This window comes from Tetrao urogallus, assembly GCF_951394365.1.
Source record: "Tetrao urogallus genome assembly, chromosome: 9".
In the NCBI taxonomy this organism is placed as follows: domain Eukaryota; kingdom Metazoa; phylum Chordata; class Aves; order Galliformes; family Phasianidae; genus Tetrao; species Tetrao urogallus.
This window is the reverse complement of record NC_136822.1, coordinates 755,812-775,956: the sequence shown is the minus strand read 5'-3', so window position 1 is coordinate 775,956 and position 20,145 is coordinate 755,812. Positions and strand designations below refer to the sequence as shown.

General features: G+C 47.3%; 1 protein-coding gene across 1 annotated transcript in view; it reads right to left on the bottom strand.

Annotated features, from left to right (window-relative positions):
- Window positions 1-20,145, bottom strand: part of GPC1 (glypican 1) — a gene marked incomplete at both ends in the record, with an annotated part of 157,659 nt that overhangs the window by 68,801 nt on the left and 68,713 nt on the right. The window contains one exon of the mRNA XM_079539678.1: window positions 7,630-7,788. Within this exon, the coding sequence (XP_079395804.1) occupies window positions 7,630-7,788 (159 nt within the window). The remainder of the gene's footprint in view (window positions 1-7,629; window positions 7,789-20,145) is intronic.

The following is a 20,145-nucleotide window of genomic DNA, read 5'->3' as shown; positions in this document are numbered from 1 at the left end:
TATTAATTTTGTTTCGGAGTATCATCTGGCAGCTCTTAGAGGCTGATCCAGGGAAGGAGATGATAGCTGTTGTTTTAAGCAGCAGGTGTAGCAATCAATGCCAAAATATATGCATCCCTCTTGGAGATGTAGGTACGGCAAGCAGAGACAACATTTCCAGCGCTACGTGAGAAAACAAAGTGAGGTAATTGATAAAAACGTGCTTCTGAGGAAGAAAAAGAATTCTTATTTCTCTTCCCTACTAACCTGGCTGATTTCAGGAAACATAAGAAATGGAATAAAAACGCTCTGATGCAGCCTGGAAGGGAAGTGAGGCACTGGAAAAAACTCAGCACCCGTTAGAGCACGCAAAGTGTGCTTTTCAAGCTGAGAAACTGCTGGACTGAAGGGAGGAAATTAAGTAAGAACAGAAAAGAGGGGAGAAGGGAAGCATTTGTAAGCAGCCACGGCAGATGTAGAGGTGGAATGCTGGTCAGTGAAGGCACCTAGTCTCTTTTTACCCCCAGGTGGGATTACCTCCGACTCTCCCTACATATAAATCAGTTCTCAGCTCAGTTTCTATAGGCACAGAGCATCTTCAAGCTCCCACTAGTACTGCTGTTAGCCATGCTGATCTCTAAAAGTCTGAAAGTCTGAGCACCTCTAATCACACAGCATGCCACGTGCCAAAAATCTCTGTTACATCCTTGCACCCATTTGTACAAGTTGGCTGCAGACTTCCCGCAGGGTTTTGATCACTGCCTCCGCTTTGGAAGGGGCCTTGCACCTCCCACCAATGACCAAAGGAGCCTCCAGAGCCAGTGCCTGTTTCTTCTTAGAGTGAAGGCACTGAGAACAAACACATGGAAATATGAGGAACCCCTGTAAGAGCTGGGATGACTAGATGTGTTTTGCTCTCTTACAAGAAGAGGATAACGGCAAATGGACTAGAAGGACTGCTGGTACTCCAGAACCTTAACAGAAGTCATGGGGCCCAGGCTCTGTTCCCATCTCTGGTGCAAACCTATTGCACGATGCACATTCTCCACAGTCCACTCACCTAAATCTGACTTTTCTTTAAGCAAAGTCATTGGCCCTTGTGTTGAGCCTTACAGAAACAAGAAGCTTCTTTGCTGTATCCATGTGTCAGTAACTAGTAAAGCAGAATCAACAATTTGCTGCAAGCATTTCTGGTTAAGAGAGAACAAAGTACTTCTATCAACTCAGATGAGAACAGATATCTCGAAGCACTCAAAATAGCACAACCTCCTGTGTCAGGACATGCCACATATTTCAGTATTGTAGTTTCAAGCTTATTGTGTGTGCTGCTGTGTAAGCTGGGACAGCACCTTGCATCTGCAGCCCCCGGTGCTCCCACAGTACCAGCAACAGAGAAGTGCATCACGCCAAGCTGTGGGGAATCACCCTCAGCACCCACCTCCCCCCTGGCCGCCTCCAGCCCCTGCAGGACACTGGCTGATTGCGAAGGCCCCAGCCAGCACCTGCCATAAATGCTTGGCTGACTGACTTCTCGCTGGGTGAAATCAGAGCTTTTCAGATAGATTTGTGCATTGGTTCATCAATGGTAAAAGAAACTCCGCCGACGATTTTTCTGGAATTCTACCTGCTAATTTCTCACAAAGTACATCTGTGTCGTCCTGTATCTTGGAAGAGCAGGTGCTTTCTTTCATGTCCCCCCAGGGATGTGCATTTCCCTGTTTTCAGTGCAGCGGCAGCTTTCTCTGGAGTGCGACAAAATACGGTGACCGCTGTTGAAGCTGAGATGCCTGATCTACCTTTTCTACTCTCTGACTCGTGCAGGGACAAAAACAGCTCTTCACTTTGTGGTGTGCACATCACTGCAGCAGGCAGCCCAGTGCTGCGCTCCTGTCCCAGCCAGCACCACTGGCTCGCGTTGTTCTTATCCTGTTTTAAAGGAGAATACTGTGCCTGTGCCATCTGTTAAGCAAAGTGCTGCACGCACATTGCAGTATGCCCTGCAGCACGCAATGGAGCCTTGCAGATTAGATGTGAAGTGGCTGTAAGGGGAGAGAAAAGCCCAGGTGCTGGAGCTGCTACAGGTGAGCCTAAGTGTTCGCCTCCCCAAGGCACTGAGCTGTCAGGATTAATCTCACCGAGCCCAGGAATGTGCCTCGATAGACACCGCGCCCCATTCCAGCAAACCATAAATAGCAATGGGAGGCTCAGCACCACACATGAAAGCATCCTCCTTCTGTAGGCATGATGGCAGGACTACCACCGTCCTGCCTCCTGCTAGGGCTTTCTTAAGGCGGCTCCTTGATGGAAACAAAGGAGGAGGTAAACGTGGGCACCTGCTGCCTTCCTCCTAGGGAGGCAGCCAAGGGAACCCTCTCTATCCATTCCTCCATCTTTGACCCACCTAGGGACCCCGCTTTTTTATTTCCAGGTCAAGGAATATTCTCTTCACTTTCTACCTCCTCCCCAAACCAGCCCCGAGGCCTGGAAGTTCAATGGAGCCAAAAGGATCACCTTGTGTAGCCCCTTTTCCAAGTACTTTCAGTAAATCCTGCAGGGAGAGCTGGGGAGAACTGAGCTTCTGCAGACTGACGTTGCCCAAGCACCGTGCAGCAGTGGGAACGGAACAGCTACCTGTGCTGTGAGCTGGGCAGCTTTAGCAAACCCTGCACCCCAGGCTGTCAGCAAAATTCAGTGGTGAGCACGTACACAGCAGAGGTGAGGACTGGCTGCTGGCTCAGATGTTCAGCCACGAGGATAACAGCAGGCTGATGTGAAGCCCATGTTTGGGATGATTGCTGGCACGTCAGCAAATATTGCTGAGATGCTGCCCATGGGGATGCCCAGCCACCTCCTGTCCGCTGGGGACGTGGGCATTGGCTGTCCTGCACAGCTGAGCCCACACACACAAACCACAAAGGCGAGGCCCTGGCATGGGGAAAGTACCGCAAAAAGAGCAATCTGGCTAATTTGGGGCTTACAGGTCAAAAGAAATGGATTTGAGTCCCAGTTGTGGCTCCAGGGAGCAGCCGGTGCTGCTGTCAGGGGTGAGGGGGACATGGGTGGCTCCATTGGGTGACAAATGCCATGCCAGGCAGCGACGGAGGTGCAGAAAACACTCCCTGGAGTTACCTGATGCAAGCACCGTGGGTCCCTGTGGTCCAGCTGTGCACTGCTTAGATTGACTGTCACCCATTTCCTGCACAGAGCAGTCCTGCATCTCTTGGATCTTTTGGTGTGCGAGCCATCAAATCTGGATGCCTTTACAATTTTGGGCTGGCAAGGTTTGTTTCTCATTGAGTGAGTAAAACATCCCCCACATTCAGATTCCAGCCTGGATTCTGCAGTGCCGCTTTAGCAGCCAGCAGCAGGAGTCAGCTGCACATCCTCCCAGCCACTACCCTCAAGCATTCCCAGCACTGATAAATGAATGTACCTTACAAACTCTGTCAAAGACACATTTAGCTGAATTTTAAAAAAGAAGCCTTCAGAAATCTCTAGGATTTTAGCCACCAGCACATAACAGCCTCTAGGATGCTCCCTACCATGTAACATTTAAAACAATGATTTATTTTCAGAGGAAGAATGTAACCATCAAAAAGTAACTCTCAAGCCATGTTAATTAGCTGCACAGCCTGCGCTTCAATATAGGGGATTTCCAGCTACCAATCTTCAAAACGATGGAAGTTTCTATGTGATACCAGCTTTCCAATGGGCACCTGCATATAAAATTCATACATTTTAATTCATGACTGATCGCTACAGCTTAAAAATCCCAGAATTTATGATGAACAGCTTTTAGACTGCGCAATGCAGAAGGAAAGCAGAAATTTTTGGTTCAGCTTGTTGATATCTCCTAAAAATATGAAGCAGCTCTGAAAGGCGAGATTTCCTGGCTCACAGCTAAAGGTCAGCAGTCACACAGGGAGTGCTACACATACCTCAACGAGGAAGAAGAAAAGATTGGCACAGTATCACAATATAATTAAAAAGTGACTTAAGTGGGGAAAAATGGAGAGGACAGAGACAGGCAAGGACTACATCCCAACAAGAGAGCCCTCACAGGGGGCAGAGACACAACCCTGTTTCCTGCAGCCTGCAGCTCCTGTGTCCCAGGAAAAAAGCTCATTTTCCTATGGAAGTTCCCCCAAACCCTCTGGATGTTTGTAACTCGCTCAGGGCCCAGCACAAGATATGATGGCACTGGAGAGGTGAGCTCTGTCTTTGCAGCCAGCAGAGGGGGCCCGGTGCAGCTCTCAGCTGCCTCCTGAAATCCCTGCCAGAGCAAAGCTGCTTATCCAAGTATCTTGCTTTATAATATCACATTCTGAAAGTTTCCAATATTGAGACTGAAAGGGCTATGAAACATTTCCCAAACTCTGCCCCAAACCCAACTGCAGCCCCCTGCTGAGCCCCAGGACATCAGCACCAACAGAGCAGCCATGCACCTCGCCCTGCCAATGAAGTGCCCTGCTCAGACCTCCATGATTGCCCTAGCACTTGCTCACAGAAAGCACATCCCTTCAACACTTCAGATCTGTGGTTTTTTATCTTTTTCTTCTTATTAAATTGAAAACAATTGGCTGTGGAGCAAAGCAGTGCTTTCAACTAAAAGTTTAACAGCAAGCCAACGACTGTACGCAGAGCTCAAATTGGATGCTCCAGATCCTGCTAACCAAACTAAAGCAAAACAACGCTCCGGTAAGCAGGCAAGCAAAACTGTAGGCTGTTCAACTTTAAATTTAGCTCTGGCAGATCCTGGGGGAAGGGCATCCCAGCAGGCATCTCCTCTGCTATGGAGGGAGAGCAGTCAAACCACAGATCTGTTTTACATGCATGTCTATACCTATCATCTGCATTTCACGGGCACAATTTCCTAAAAGTACCTTGTATGAGATAAAGGAGACCTCACTCTCAGACACAAAGTGGCTGTCCCAAAAGCAGCCCAAACTACAGATGATAATTGTGCAATCCGAAAAGAGGCCTGCTGCTAACCTGGAGCTTTGCAGATCCCCACCTGCAGGACGCATTATCTTCTGAAGTCAAGTGCTGAATACCAGCACAGAGAACACTACTTCAGAAGCATATTGCTGTAGACTTGATATTTCGTTAGCTGGAGCTTCAGGGCAATTTGCAAGTAGAGACTATTGCCATGATCAGCAGTGAGATTACAAAAGTAAGATCTGCTCTGGTGAATCTGAAGAAGATAGCTCCAGGCCTACAGTTCAGTGTGCCACACCTGCTAGCAAAGAATATATAAATAATTAGACTTCTGGGATGCAAATAGTACAGGGAGGGGTGGACATCCCCATCCAGGGGCCAAACTGAGAACACAAAGGCAAGCCATGCATCGACACCTCTGCAATCTCACAAGGTTCACTCTCTCCTAAAAGGCCAAACACAGACATGGGGAAAGTGGAAAGGAAAAACCCTTTCTAGAGTGCAACACAAAAGCACTGTGAGAATCACATCATCATCAGATTTAGGAATAAATCAAAAACAAAGGCAATGAAAGGTCTCTGCTTTAATCACTTGGCCACAGAAGCTGCTGACAGGGAAATGCAACAAAACCAAGCGTCCAGTGCCTAGAAAGTCTGCTTCTAGTCTAGAAAGACAAGAACTCATGAGCTGAACATTAAAATAAATTCCCTACAGCTTCATGCAGCACTACCTGCAAAACGCCTCCGTTAAGTGTAAGGTTAACATCAGTTGGAAAATACGTGGTTTCTACTACATTGCTGCAGCAGTTGCTGTGATTTCATTGACCCATCAGCAGAACTACCTTAATTTTAAACCAGCTATCCAGCAGCTGAAGAAAACAAAACAAAAAACCGCGTACAGGTAAACTCATGCTTGAAACAAAGACACAGCATGATGAATGCTTTTTAAAAAATGGTGTCTTGCATAAATCATAAGCTCTATATTGATTGCAAGCAAAGTTAATCAAACTGAAAAAGGTATTATGGGAGCAAGAAACATCTTCCTGGCCTTGAGGGCTCAAGTGAGGTTATATCCACTGCAAAACACTAATGATCTGTGCATTATGGTCTGTTACAGCAATGCTTTGCTTATTGAACACTTACGTTGTTTGGTGCTTTAAAAAAAACAGAAACAAGAACAACACACTTGGCTATGCACAAGAATTAATCTCTGTTTTTCTAAAATACTATGAATAAGGAAAGCTCTCACAGCTCTAATTGGCATTCAACATAGGCATCCCTCTCTGAGATGCTTTTTTTTGCATACCATTTTCTTATTGCTGTTATTACTATTGATCCACCAAAGCATCACACTTCAGTGTCTTTCACTAGGTAACATAACCCTCAAAGCTTTCCATCAAGACTTACACTCTCTTTCATGACACAGGTAGAAGCCTGTTCTTTTGAGTATTTGTGGCAAAAATAAAGACCAGATGACCCAGCCAAAATTCACAAGAGGCAGAAAAGGGAGAGGACGCTGAGGCTGGTGGATTTTCTGCATTAACCTCTGCGAGAGGCTGGAGGGGCAAATGTGCTCAGCAGGGCTCCCATTCAGCTGACAGCCTGAGCAGCCATCATGGCAGGCTCTTTTGAAAATCTTGGCTATCACTTTTTAAGGCAGGTGAAAATCAATTAATTTTGAGCTTTAAAAGAATGTCTTTGCCGTGGTCAACCCCGGCCACACAGCTACAGTGCAGTTTGCAGAGACACACTGCCTTTTCTTTCTATTCAGTGCAAAAGCACTTAATCTTGGTTATCAGCTCCCTGAAGGTCAGGTTTATTTCTTTAGATCTATTATGTGCTGTTTGAAATTTCCAGTTCCACCTTTCTGGCTATTATAGCTTCTTTCTCCAACTCCTATTCTTTTCCTGGTAACTCCACATGATGACTGCTGATAAAGTTAGGAGGACCGTGATTTTAAATGCCTGACCTTCTTCAAAATCTGATAATGGATACAGTCTCTGAATCATAGGTCATCTCAATTTTGCTAATAAACCATTCATTTCCAGTGGCCTTCAAGGCCTTGAGGCTTTCTGTGCACTACAGCACGTATTCTTCAAGGAACAATAAAAGTAAGAGAGCCATCCTTTGCCACTCCTTGGAACACTACAGGGGGTGCTGTGCTCTGGAGAGTGTGCCTGCCTACCACTACTTAAGTGCAATGGCCTCTAAGTTCTTTGCTCCCATATACCATTTTCATACGTTCGTGCAAAACTTAAAGGTATAAACATCTAACAGGAGCTGAACTCTTCAGCTGCAATTTACATGGAGAAAATAAGAAAAATCCAAGCCTCCTTAGACCCTCCACATCTACTGAGACTATCCAGCCACCTTTACCGTAGTCTGCAGCTTCCCATGCCAAGTCTTACATCAGTCTCTCCAACGTTATGCTGTTGTGGTAAGACCTGATTACGTTATGCTTGTAAATGCTGCATCTGTGCCAAAGGACACAATTTGATGGCACAAGTGCCTGCCAGCCTCCTGCAATGGCCTCACGGAAACGGAGTTCTCAAAATGACCGGTTCTTTCGAAAACACAGCCTGAGGTATAATTGCTATTGAAGGTCAACGCTTTGGACAAACTATTGAACAAGATGCAGAGGAAATTCATATTGAACATGAATACTGCAGTGCCTGGGACGTGAGCAGGAGGTGAACAGAGCAGTTTTACTTACTGTCAAAGCTTCTGTACTGCGCCGTTAGGATCGTCTGCACAGAGCGGCCGGCCTCTTTCATCATGGCTTCAAATTCACTTCGGCTTTTGTTTGCAAAGTTCTCCTCCATCTCGCTGGTGCAGCAGGTGTAGCCTTGTGGACAGATTCGCAGGTGCTCCCCTAAAGTGAGAGAAGGCACAGCTGAGTGGCCAGCTCTGGAAAGGGAAGGATTTCACCCCAGGTGACCTCAGAATAAAAACATTCCGACTCCCTGATAACCTGGCCTGCATTATGCATCTGCTTGCTAACTGCAGTTATCCTACGTTAGTTTAGCAGCTGGTCTGAATGCAGGTAGAGGTTTTCTCATTCTGAACTGTGATGGAAAGAAAAGTGAAGGCAATAAAATCCACGCACCGGGAAGGAAATAAGAAATACAAGTACGTCCTGCCCTGTCTGCCTTAGACAGAGCCCAGAAGACATGAAAGCCTTTCATGAAATGACACACTAATTGTCCTCATTAGACTTCACACATCTCTTAGGACAGCAGTGTGAAACTACTTTGCCAAAAAACAAAACCCCAAAACCACAAGGAATAACCCCTCAAGTCCTATCCCTATCATGAGAAGGGATTTCTAGAACCAGAGAGATAAGACTAGGGAGAAGTTTTCAAAATACAGAGGTGTGCTGAAAACTGGTGGAATCTGGGTGGCCAATTATCCTCCACACATTTTGAAATTTGCCCATTTACTCTTTTTACAATGAAAAATCTTATCTTCCAGAAAGAAACACAACCACCCCCCAGAAAGAATTGTTATGACAAGCATTGATTGAATATATCCTTTATAAGGGTATAAGGAGCTAAATAACTATGTAACTATAAAGAACTATAAAACTTAAGGAAGGACAGGAAAGGTAAAGCGACACGGATGTTAAATTGAAATATTCTTCAGAAGTTCCTTCTGACCCTCCTCAATCTCTTTATTCTGGAGAAGCAACCATTTGCACATGCAGACTCAGCAACATTTTGAGAACAACTGCAGAAGCTTTTGACAGTCCTCAGAAACAAAGAGACACCCACCTGAAAACACACCTCACACTTCTCCTTGCCCAGCAACAAGTGTTCATTTGAACAAAATCAAGCATCGTGGTTATTTCTTTCAAAGAATATAAAAAAACTTTTTACATTATAACTTAAATTGAGATAAACCAATTGCAAAGAACAAAAATTTATTGGGACTGCCAGTGATTTTGCTGGCAGTTTTATAGGACTGCTGTCTCAATCTCTCAGCTTAGACAAATACTTAAAATCATGTTTTACCTTAGGCGCATCAACAGCTGAACCTGCACAGCCCCAGAGCTTCCCACTGAAGTCTTGAGTTATTTCCAGCCCAGAGCCCTTAGCAAATGCATGCCTCAGGTTAAAGGGTCTTTAAAATTGGGCATGTGTCCTCCCCTTGCCAATCCCACACAACTAGCAGCCCAGAAGTCATTCTGACAGGAGAGCTCCGTAGCTGATGCATTTGAGGCAGAAGCCATTCAGAAGCTTGCATTGGCTGGCACTGGGTTCCCTGCTGGCAGACAGCTCTGGAACCACCTGCAAGCAGGTGAGGTGAGACTGCTCAGGAACACTGAGGTTGTGGAGGAATGGGAGCAGGACAGGACCTGACGCTGCCCAGCTGTGAGGGAGAGCAGCCCCACAGTGTGCCCAGAGCCGCTGCTGGGCTGCACTGCCTGCGGGTCTCAGTGGCTGCAGGCCCAGTGCCACTGCTGCAGCTCCGCATGGGTCGAGCAGCCTCACGTAGGAGCCAAGAGGCCAACAGCAGCAGCGTGTGCTGCTGGGCTAAGCCTTCCTCTTGTGCATTTCCTTCCAGACAGCTGGAATTTTTTTACAAGGTGCAGCTTTGTTTCATGTCACAGCAAATTAATATCTTCTTGCCCAGTCTCTTCTGCCTGATTTCTGCTTCCACAGCATTTCTGAGCAGAATCAACATTTTATTCACTGTTGTTTTACTGCTGCAAACATTCTCCCACACTCCCATTACCGTCCCAAGGATGAAACGATCCCTGTTAGGGACAGGCACTGCCAGGCTTGCTGGCTGGCAGCACCAAGGCTGGAAGGCTCAGCCTCAGCCACCAACAACCCCTTAAAGTTTGGCAAACCAAGGCCAGGCGGTGGGAATGGCCCTCCTGAGAGCCCCTTCTCCTGACCGTTGCACCCAGCCTCAGCAATGGCTTCCTGCCCGTCTTCTCCAGGCTGCAGCGAACCCCAGCAGGAGCATGAAGCACCTAAACGGAGCCCCAGTCAGAACTGTGCCACCAAGCCCAGAACCGCAGGGAGCAAACAGCGGGCTCCAGAGACAAAGGGAGGAAAGCAGGAGGCTAGCAGCCTGGGGCAGGCCTGCAGCCTGGGGCTGACACTGGGGGCTGCAGCCTGGGCAGAACCATGCCTGCCCTGGGGAAGGAGGCAGGCGCCCAGGAGGATGGGCTCTGTGCTGCACCTCAGCTGCCCATCAGCAAGGCGGAGCAGCAAGATTCTGAGGTGCGCTAATTACAGCGTGACATGATTACAGTGTGACATGAGCAGACAAAATCCTCCCTGCTCCCACCCCAGCCTGCAGCGCCGGGTGTGTTCCAGCAGTGGCAGCGGTCCAGCAGCGCTCTGCTAACAGTGCAGCTCACAGCCTGCAGCCAGCGGAGAGCAGAGAAAGCGGGGGGAAAGACAGAAAGGGAAAAGGCAAACTCGTAGCTAAAATTGCTTAATTTTACACAACTTAGGGAATCAAACTGAGATTTTTTTTTTAAATGCCTGAATTCAGAGCAGCCTTAATTCCTTTTGATACAACATTTACATTAGCTTTCTACAGGAGGTATTTGTAGGGTACTCAGCACCACAGCATTTTATCTCAGTGGGAAACTAAGTTTTCCTCATTTGTCTTTGTATGCCTAAGTTGGAGTGTACAAAAAAGTCTTACAGCTCTGCTAGAATGCTTCTCTTGCTTCACTTTTTAACCTGACCCACCCTACCCATCATTATTTCAGTGTTTCTTTAAATTGATTTCAAAATAAACATACTCTAGACTGTATTTTTGTTTTCTCTGTATTTCAAAGTTCATTTGTTTGCTAACTCAACATTATGTCATTGCTGACAGTGCACTATAAATACCTCTGGGTTCACTTGGCTGGAGATTATCTGCAGGTATCTATGGAGAGCTGAGATGTTCTGCAAGCAGTAAATCTGCAAGATACAGTGCACTCTTCCTCTCTACTGCTGCATCAGAGAAATTTCCTGCTGTCTGCAGCTGACACGCTGCTCACCATTTGCTCCCAGGTTGGGAAAAGCTTTGCAGAAAGCAAAAGAACACAGCAGAAGCCAAACTGGCAGCAGACAGAGGCTGGCTGAAATCTTGAAGATAATAGATATACTCCATATATACTCAGACCAACTTAGTCAGGGCATGAGTGCCTGTAACTTAAAACCCAGACTTCTCTCATGGCTCCAGCCTTCCAATCATGGCCCACCGCTACACAGCATGGCACAGAGGCACCCAGCTTGCAGTGGATGCCTCAGCTCATACCAGCTTTGCTCTGCTTTACGTGCTCCACATTTAAGACATGGCTGCCTAAGTACAAGAAGAAGTACTTTGGGATGCCCAGCTTCCTCCTTGCAGAGCTACCTGTTTGCCCAAACCTTTAGCAACCAAAAATGTGTGGTTCAGTAAACGTCTCACGAAGAGTGGGCTGCCAAACCAGGCTGGGATGGACTTCACAGTCTCCTTCAAACAAAGACGGAGCAGAGCATCCATGAAAACAACACCAAATTCCTCACTTACAATGAGCAACCCTGGAGTGGAGTAGAAAGGAATAGGCAGGAGGCTGAGGACAAGAAAATATCACACTGCCTGGCTACAGGCTTTGATTGTCCTTCAGATACCCTCTCAGCTGGCAGTGCTAGCAGAACGCTTTGGCTATCAAGTTCATGACTGTTTGAGAGTGCCAACTATCAAATCACTTCACCACTTGTGCCAGAGCCCCCACGAAGAGCCCTGCCACACACAACACTGACTCAGTGGGGCTCAGCCCCAGGCAGGCTGCCCTGCAGGAAGAACGGCAGGCATGGGGGTCTCAAGGCAACGCCGAGAGCTCTCAGCTCCTTTAGCCATGGAAATAGTGCTCACATGATGCAGGAGATTGAATTTATCACAATTTTTGCAGAAGGTTGGGGGTTATTTGGATGTGTTAAGAGTATCTGAATGCAGATTATTACAAAAATAAATTCTGGGAGGAATAATTTATTCCTGGCTGCGATAAGTCCACCATGAGTCTTCCCTCTTATTTGTAATGCTCATCCCACCCATTCTCCAAACTGCTCCAGAAATTCCTCTCACGCTCCTAGACCCAAATCCACCCCTACTGCTCCATTCTGGCCCTCAGCACCCGCAGCCCAAAGCCCATTCTCAGGGGCTCCTTGGGGTCAGGTCGCAGACAGCAGGGCTTGCTGAAATCCCACGCTGCTAAGAGCCCTCCTGCACACAGCCTGAGGAAGGCAGGGCACAGCCCTGGGGCTGGTGCAGCCAGAGAACACAGGAACACCTGGTGAGCTTCACTTCTCTCCTGCTGGCCTTGCTAGGCACCTAACAAACAGGCAGTGCAATGAAAGCAAATCCCTTCCTTGTGCCTCCCTGCTTGTCCTGCTTCAGGTGCTCCTGTCCTCACCTCTCTTCAAATACGTGTTTTTGAAGAAAATACGATCCCCAGATTGATTTGGAGCATGCTGGTGTCACTGACAGCACAGCCTTTCACACTGGTACCATGAAACCCACCATGGTACCTTTGAAACCCAGTCTTGTGGCACATAATTTGCAGAGGAAAAGGGGGAACCCAGAAACATGTGACTAGGAGACACAGCCTTGCGGCTGATCCTCCTAGCACAAGCTCCTCATGTACTTCTCATTCCAGATGTGCTGAGAAACATTAGCTGCCAGGCTTCTTCCCAACACCTCTGAACCCACGCATCTCTGTAAGGTGGACAGGGAGCAGCTGCTCTCACAGCAGCTGCCAGCATCAGACTGAGCTGAAAGCCACACTGCTCTGTTAAGGGGAGCACAACTCAGGAAGTCTCCTGCTTTGCAAAGGCTGGTGTCAGCTCGGCGCAGTACAGCCCGTCTCCTCGCTGTGCAGTTAGCTGTGGCCAAAATGGGAGATCTATTTTCTGGTTGTGTGCTAAGAGTATTGGTCTGTTTGGCTTCACTTTGTACGTAATGTCAGTGGAGTCATGCAGGCCCAAATATGAAGTGTTGTATAGCAAGCCTTCCAAATTTGATCAAAAGGCACTGAGCCGTTTTCCACCTGCTCTGAGAAATAGCAGTGGACAAGTATGAACCACTTTCAGAATGTTTTACCATCCAATGGTTGATCACACAGCCTGTGCTACTTGAGATGAACTCATGTTTTTGTGCCAGACAAAGAAAACATCAGCAATAAAAACAGCCTTAAGACAACATAACAGCAAAACATGAATGCCTGTTTGCACAGCCCATCATTCCGGCCAGGATTATACCCAACAACTGAAAACACAAGGACAGATAATCCATAAGATTTGCTCATTCCACTCTTTACCTTTCAACTCCTACCAAGATTTAATAAACTATCAAAACACTGTTAACCAAATAAGACAACTCAATCTGGCTGCTGTGGGGAGTTGGCTCCGTACCAGGTCAGCGCTGCTCCATAACTGCATTACAATGAAGCTCCGACCCGGTGAAGAGATGCAGGTACTTCTGAGAAATACCACAGCTGGCATCCTCAGAGCAAAGGACCCCAGGCAGGCAGAGGCCCGCTCTGTCTTGAGGCCGCTCAGTCCAGCAGTGTGGCTTTCAGGGAGAGAGGGGATGGCATGGGTAAGACTGGGTGGGAATTTCCTCCTATCCGCTCTGTTCATGCGTTTAAATTCTTCAGACTCCAAGCTGTCAGCTTAGTGTCATGCTCACACACTGGAAGTGTGGTATCAATTTGTTTAATCCCAGATCCTGATGTCAGAAGAATTTATAAGGCAGGCAAACATGGGCAAAAAAAAGTTAATTAACAGAGGAGAAAGAGCCACCTTCATGTCCTGGAAAAATATTAAGTACAGAGCACTTAATAATATACGCCTTCAGAAATGACAGTTTGAGAATCCTAATGTCATCAGCACATGTTTCTGTGGCAAACTGCCCAAAGGAAGGGAACAGAGAAAATGTCACAAATGCTGACAAAAGACTTGATTCTTACTGAAAAGCTCTGCACGAAAGCAGTTTACCCACTCACTGCCCCTCTGGGGCTGGGGAGCGTCACTCTGAATGAAACAACTGCTCCTGGTTTCTCACTCAGGGCCTGGATGTGCCCTTCGCCACGGGCTGGCTCTCCATCTGACTCGCAGCCATGCACACGCAGCACAAATCAGTGCAGGGTGCAGTGATCCAAGCCTGTGTTTAAGGACAAAGTAGGAAAGGCCTTATAATTTGCAGTAGAAAATATCTTTTTTGGTGGTTGGAGAGAGGAATGAAAGAATTTGGCTCCAGGGCCAAATCCCCATGTACCACAATGAGGACCTCCGCATCGCTGCACTGACGGAGCACCGCAACCCGGCACTCCCGGAGCTCTGGAGCTGGCAAGGAGCAGCCCTGCTGCAGGAGGGAACTGATCCACCCCGAGAGGCTTCATCGGGGAGCCACCACAGGGTCTGCAATTAGCACTCTCCACATAAATCAGTCTTGAAAGAAGCTTTCAGTTCAGATCAGAACAGTTGCAGGGATCAGGGAGGAATGCACAGGGAGCCAACTGTTGCACTCTTTCCCTTTCTCTCAAAAGCAGGAAACCCTTTAAAAGAATCTCAGACAAGGGAAGAATTATCCTGTCTCTTCACATAACGCTTGTGGGGACGAACTGAAGTTGTTTGTCATAATCCATCACTGACAACCTCTTTCAGAGCAGTCCTGAGCACATCAGCTTCTTGCCAGATGTTCCGCTTTATTATTTTTTTTCTTCTGGGAACAAAGAGTCTTTTTATCCTCAGCTGCAAACTAAAATAAGATCAAACTGGAAACCTATTGCTCTTATCAGATGCAGTTTCATTCGTAACAACGTAGATATGTTAGAACATAAGAGGCAAAGCAATTCATTAACCAATGTTTTTCAATTTCCTCCCAGAAAATGTTCTGCTAGCTTTTCCCCCAGTTTGCTGCAGGAGGAAGCAGTACAGGAGAGTAATCTAAAAGGCACTAAACTAAAATTAAAGATGCGGTTCTTTAAGAGATGATAGCTTTTGGCTTATTCCCGAGTAACCAAAAAAAAACCCAAACCCAGCAGCGACAGCTTTCAGGCCTTATAATCCAGGACAGGAACTTGAGAAAGAGTTTGGGTAAGGGTCCTCCAGTCCCACTGCTGAAGGAAAATGGTGACAGTGCACTTTGGGATAAGGAGCAGGAGAGCTTCAGCACGGCTTCAGGGATGTTGCTCAAGAGTAGGGAGTGCTCGTGGCCAGTCCCTGTTATTTCAGTGGAAAGAAGAGGAAAACCTGGATTCCTCTTTCATGCCAGTTAGCATCCAGAGAACGAGTCCCTCTAGCCCCAACTGAGCAGCGTGAGCAGTAGATGCTGGTGTGAAGACACTGGCAAGAAACTCGCTGGGTTTCAGACCCGTGCTAAGTGCTGAGCTCCTGTGATGCAGCCCTGTTTCTTGGCCCTGACACCTCCATGGGACGCAGTGAGGGGATACACCCGCAGAGGAGGACGGCACACCTGGGGCAGGCTGCCCAGTGCTGCCTCCCTCCCACCACGCCGTGGGCAGCATGCTCTGCCCTGCAGGGAGGCTGCGGCCATCCATGGGCACAGTGCTCCCAGCACACACCGCTGTCTGCTAAAAGCACAGATCTGCCCGCTGAAAAGGGACAAATTAAAAACCCCAACTGCTCTGTCTGCTGGTAGGAATGAAAATGACTCCCTAGTGTGCAAAAAAACTTGCCTTCAAATAGTTATTAAACAAATGAAACTATTAGATCTAAACCTAATTTAGCTTGAATGAATTTGCAAAAACAAAATGCCTATGCCCAAAACCTAGAGAAATTAGGTTTAATGACAGTCAATCTTGAATTCCATAAATATGTGTCTTTTTAATTAAAAGGTGCATGTAACGAATTGTCTGAACCACACAAATTCAAAATTATCCTTTTCAGATCTCTGTGAAAATCTGAGTTTTCCTTTGCAGCTGTAGGTTTATGTCATAAAAGAGGAGTGCTTATCTTTGCTTTACGTATCGGTGAGGATGTAGGAAGGCGCAGGGTTGCAGGGGCAATTCTGGTTGCCGTGGGCTTTTTCATGTTGCATCTCAAAGCTTTGTCAGGTCCAGAAATGCTCAGTTTCCCCTCAGGCATTGCTTCGTGTTCTGGAAGTTCTGATGGGCAGCAAAACAGCAGAGGCCTTTCCTACAATTTAAGCCACTGTGACAGGAAACGCGAGCTACAGGGTCATCTCATGGGAACATCAGTTGCAGACTTCTGGCTGGACAAAAATCACACAGTTGATGCAGAACTTAGAAGAATGAGTCTGGAACCTGCAGAAGCCTCTGGTCGCTATGTGCAAGAGATCTGCAGAAGAAGGGATTCTACATGCTGCCTTCCATGCCTGCACAGGTGAAGCTTGTGCCATCGCTCTCCCTTTTATGCCTCCGATCCTCCCAGCTGCCAAGACACAGCGGATATCCCCAAGGAGCTCCTCATCCATCCCCATGGCTCATGGCAGGGCTACTGAGAGCCGAGGGCTCAGTTCTGGCCCCACTGCCATGTTGTGAGCAGCGTTCTGCAACAGCCACATCATCCCCTGCCACTCCGTGCAGTAACAAGGGACTGCGGTGAAACGGGCTCAGCACTGCAATCCCAACACCCTGCTTGATCTCAACGTGGCTCATCCAAAATCTTACCAGAGAAATTTATTTTGGGCGACTCCTATTTGAAAACTTAATGGAAGTGTAGTTGTTCTCCCCTGAGCGCCAGGAACAGATGACTAAGAAATGTTGCCAGTATCTGTCTTTCAGCAAGATTAGTGCTGGGTTTGTGTGGTATCCTATTTATAACCTTGACAAACAGCTCACCCAATCATTTCATACTTAATCATAGCTGTCTGCCTGGCTCCCTTCAGAGAAATGCTTTTCAGAAAGTATCTGCCAACAACATAGGAACAAAAGGAAGCAGACCACAGTCAAAAAAAACTCGCTCCCCAAACCAGCAAACAGCACAGGCTCACAAGCAGTGCAGAAACCAGGTCCTGGTAAATCACGAGGCATAATTATAGCATCATGATTCGTGGTACTGCACAGCTACAGTTAGTCAGCGTTTCCACTGTAAATCCCTATTTTCAGAGAGGTTTGCAGCTCAGCTGCAAGAAATTAGTCCATATGAAATTTGGCAGTAGAAATTCCAGAGTAAGGATTTTTGTTTTCCTTAACCATTTGGAAATCACAGAATCACCAAGGTTGGAAAAGACCTCTAAGACCATCCAGTCCGACCATCCACCTATCAGGACTTCACCACTGACCCACATCCCTTAGTACCTCATCTACACATTTCTTGAACACCTCCAGGGGCAGTGACCCTGGGCAGCCCATTCCAGCACTGACCGCTCTTTCAAGAGAAATTTTTTTCCTAATATTCAATCTGAACCTCCCCTGCTGCAATTGAAGGCCATTCGCTCTTGTCCTATCTCTATTACATGGGAGCAGAGGCCAACCCCCACCTCGCCACAACCTCCTTTCCTTCTTTTGTAGAGAAGTTGTAGGGAGCAGTAAGGTCTCCCCTGAGTCTCCTCTTCCCCAGACTGACCCATCCCAGTTCCCTCAGCCGCTGTTTCCCCCCCATTTCTGAGGCTGTAGCAGTAGTCATAAAAAAAAAAAGAAGAGAAGAACACTTCTAGGTGCTTTTTGGTGGCTGGTTTCTGTCTTTCTGTCTCTCTGTGGATAATGGGACCAAAATGTAAATTTAGCTGGGATGTTCAGCTACAGAAGTCTTAAGAGTTTGAAGTTATGACTCCCACAGTCAGAACTCAATTTCCATCAGACACATTGGTGTTCGTATCCATGGAGTCGACTGCTATGCGTTAAGGCGCCTTTACCCTCAGAGTAAACATGCCTATTCATCTAGTTTTTACCTAGTGTATACTTGATGGGATAGAGCTGTTAACATACATATCTTTCTGTCTTTCTCTGAAATACCATTTTCCAGGTTTATCAGAGATTTCTTCCTGCTCTCCCCCCAAACCCTGCACTACCCCTGCTGCTCCCCACGCACCCAGCTCCCAGCAGGGCTCCCACTGGCATGCACACAAGCATGAAGAAGTGTGATGAAGGGAAAGGAGCAATACCTGGCGGGACAATATTAAATAGAGCCTTTCACAATATTTTCACCTGCACAGCGATACTGACTGCTCTTTGCATGCCTGGGAATGTCAGAAAAATACTTATGGTTTTTTCCAAGCAGCTCTGGGCTCTGCCTCCTAAGAGTTCAGTATTTGAGGTGGCAGTTAGGAATTAAGAGATAAATGAACTCAGTAAGATTACTCATGTGCCTTCAATCATTTACAGGACTGCCAGCCAGGTCTCGGCTTCAGAGGACTGGGTTGCAGCTCCTGCTGCAGCCATTACCTGACACAGCACATCCGCAGAGAACAGCTGATGGCAGTGCTGCAATGTCTCCACAGAGCACAGTTATGGTTAGGAATATCTCATAGAAACTGTCGTTCATTCAGTACTCAGCTAAATGCGTAAGGAGGGGTGAAAGGAGAGCTCTGCAATTTCAGGCATTTATAACCTGGAAGGGACCCATTCTTGACATTTTGGTTCCTGGGTCTTTTTCACCTGAGTGTCATTAAGAAATGGCAGATTCAGTTAGAATGCAGACTGTACCATTTTCTTTTCTTTACCCCTCTTCCCCAGAACGCAAGCTTTCAATATTCTGCAGCTACCTTGAAAGACTTTATGAATTAGAAGACTCTATGAGTAGAAGAAACCACTTTTAAAACATGGATTGAATTCTCTGACATTGCCTATCCAAGTAGGCGCATTATTCCCATTTGGGAAAATCTGTGTATCTTCTGCATCAGGTCCCAGGAACTTAAGGAGCTCTAAATGCAGGATCCCAGCAAAAGCCACAAGCACTCCTTCTAATCCCATGCTTTCTGAGCTCTCTGATATGCACTGTTCTTGTATGACCACATTCTTGTGCATCACACCACAGTACCATCACCAATAAACCTGAAAGCAGGTTTATGAAGTCCACACATTCAGTTAAGCCAATGGGAAATGTTTTTGGCACTCTTAAAGCTGCAGTACACCATCTCCACACATTCACCCGTCTGGCCCCTACTGCAATTCATGAGTGTAATTCAAAGGCACCTTCTCTTTTTGCAAGATCTCAGGAGAAGTGTAATCCCACTCCAACCAGGAAATGACAATACAGCCACCCTGCAGTCAGTATGTTTCTCAGCACTACCCTGCAGCATTCCTTCCCCAGCCTTATTCCAGAGCTACAAAACCAAATGTCTGCAGAGAAGCAAAGGCATTGAGATCAGCAGGCTGTCCTCTGCAGAGCACTCCTGCTTGTGTGCAGATTGCCTGCCTCCCAGCAGCAAACTCTATGGCCTTCACTGACTGGAGAGCAAATCAGGCAGGATTTGCTTCTCTGAGCACCCACGTAAGTAAACATAGCAATCCTCTTGGTTTGCTGTCAGTAAGCAAGTCATGTTCCAGCCTTCAGGCTTCCCCAGGGTGCCGCTAAGGGACTGCTCCTCTCCTACCACATGTGGTCACACAGCTTGAATGCCAGCCAAGGTGAGCCATGGCAAACCTGGGAGGGAGAAAATCCATGTGGAAATCTCACGGAAACTGATGCTGTCACTGGGGATGCTCAGAATCAGGCTGGGCAAACAGCTCTAAATATTCTCTGCTGAGCAGCTCTGCATTTGCTGAGACACGTGGTCTCCGAGGACTCTCATCCTCCATTTCCCACGATGTTATGACCTGTCCATCTCCTGGCTAGAGTGCCAGGCACAGGCAGACCATAAGGGACACTCCCACACCTGGGCTGAGAATGCAGACAGCAGATCCAGCATTAGAAATAAAGAGTGCAGTAAGATCTGCACCTTTCATTGCATCCTCATTGCTTGTGACAGCTGAAAAAGCCTTCATTAATTCACGCACTATTCACACATTACTTCACACACTATTTTTGATCTAGTTCAAACCCCAGTCATCAGCAGAACACAAACCTCCCGTTCCTGTTTGTGATGTGCATCATCTGGCCCCACTTGAGCAGCCACAGGGCAGTGGGTGCCCCCAGCTAGGGAGTACCCTTCCCCTCCAGAGCTGTGCCTCCCTGCCCCAGCGCTGGGACATGAACATGTGTGAGCTCCTCAGCTCTGTAAGCCCATGCCTGGGACTTCCTAAAGCCCTCTCAGTGTGTGTTGCCATCGCCTGGCTTGTGAGGACATGGGGCAGACCATCCAGCGTGAGCTC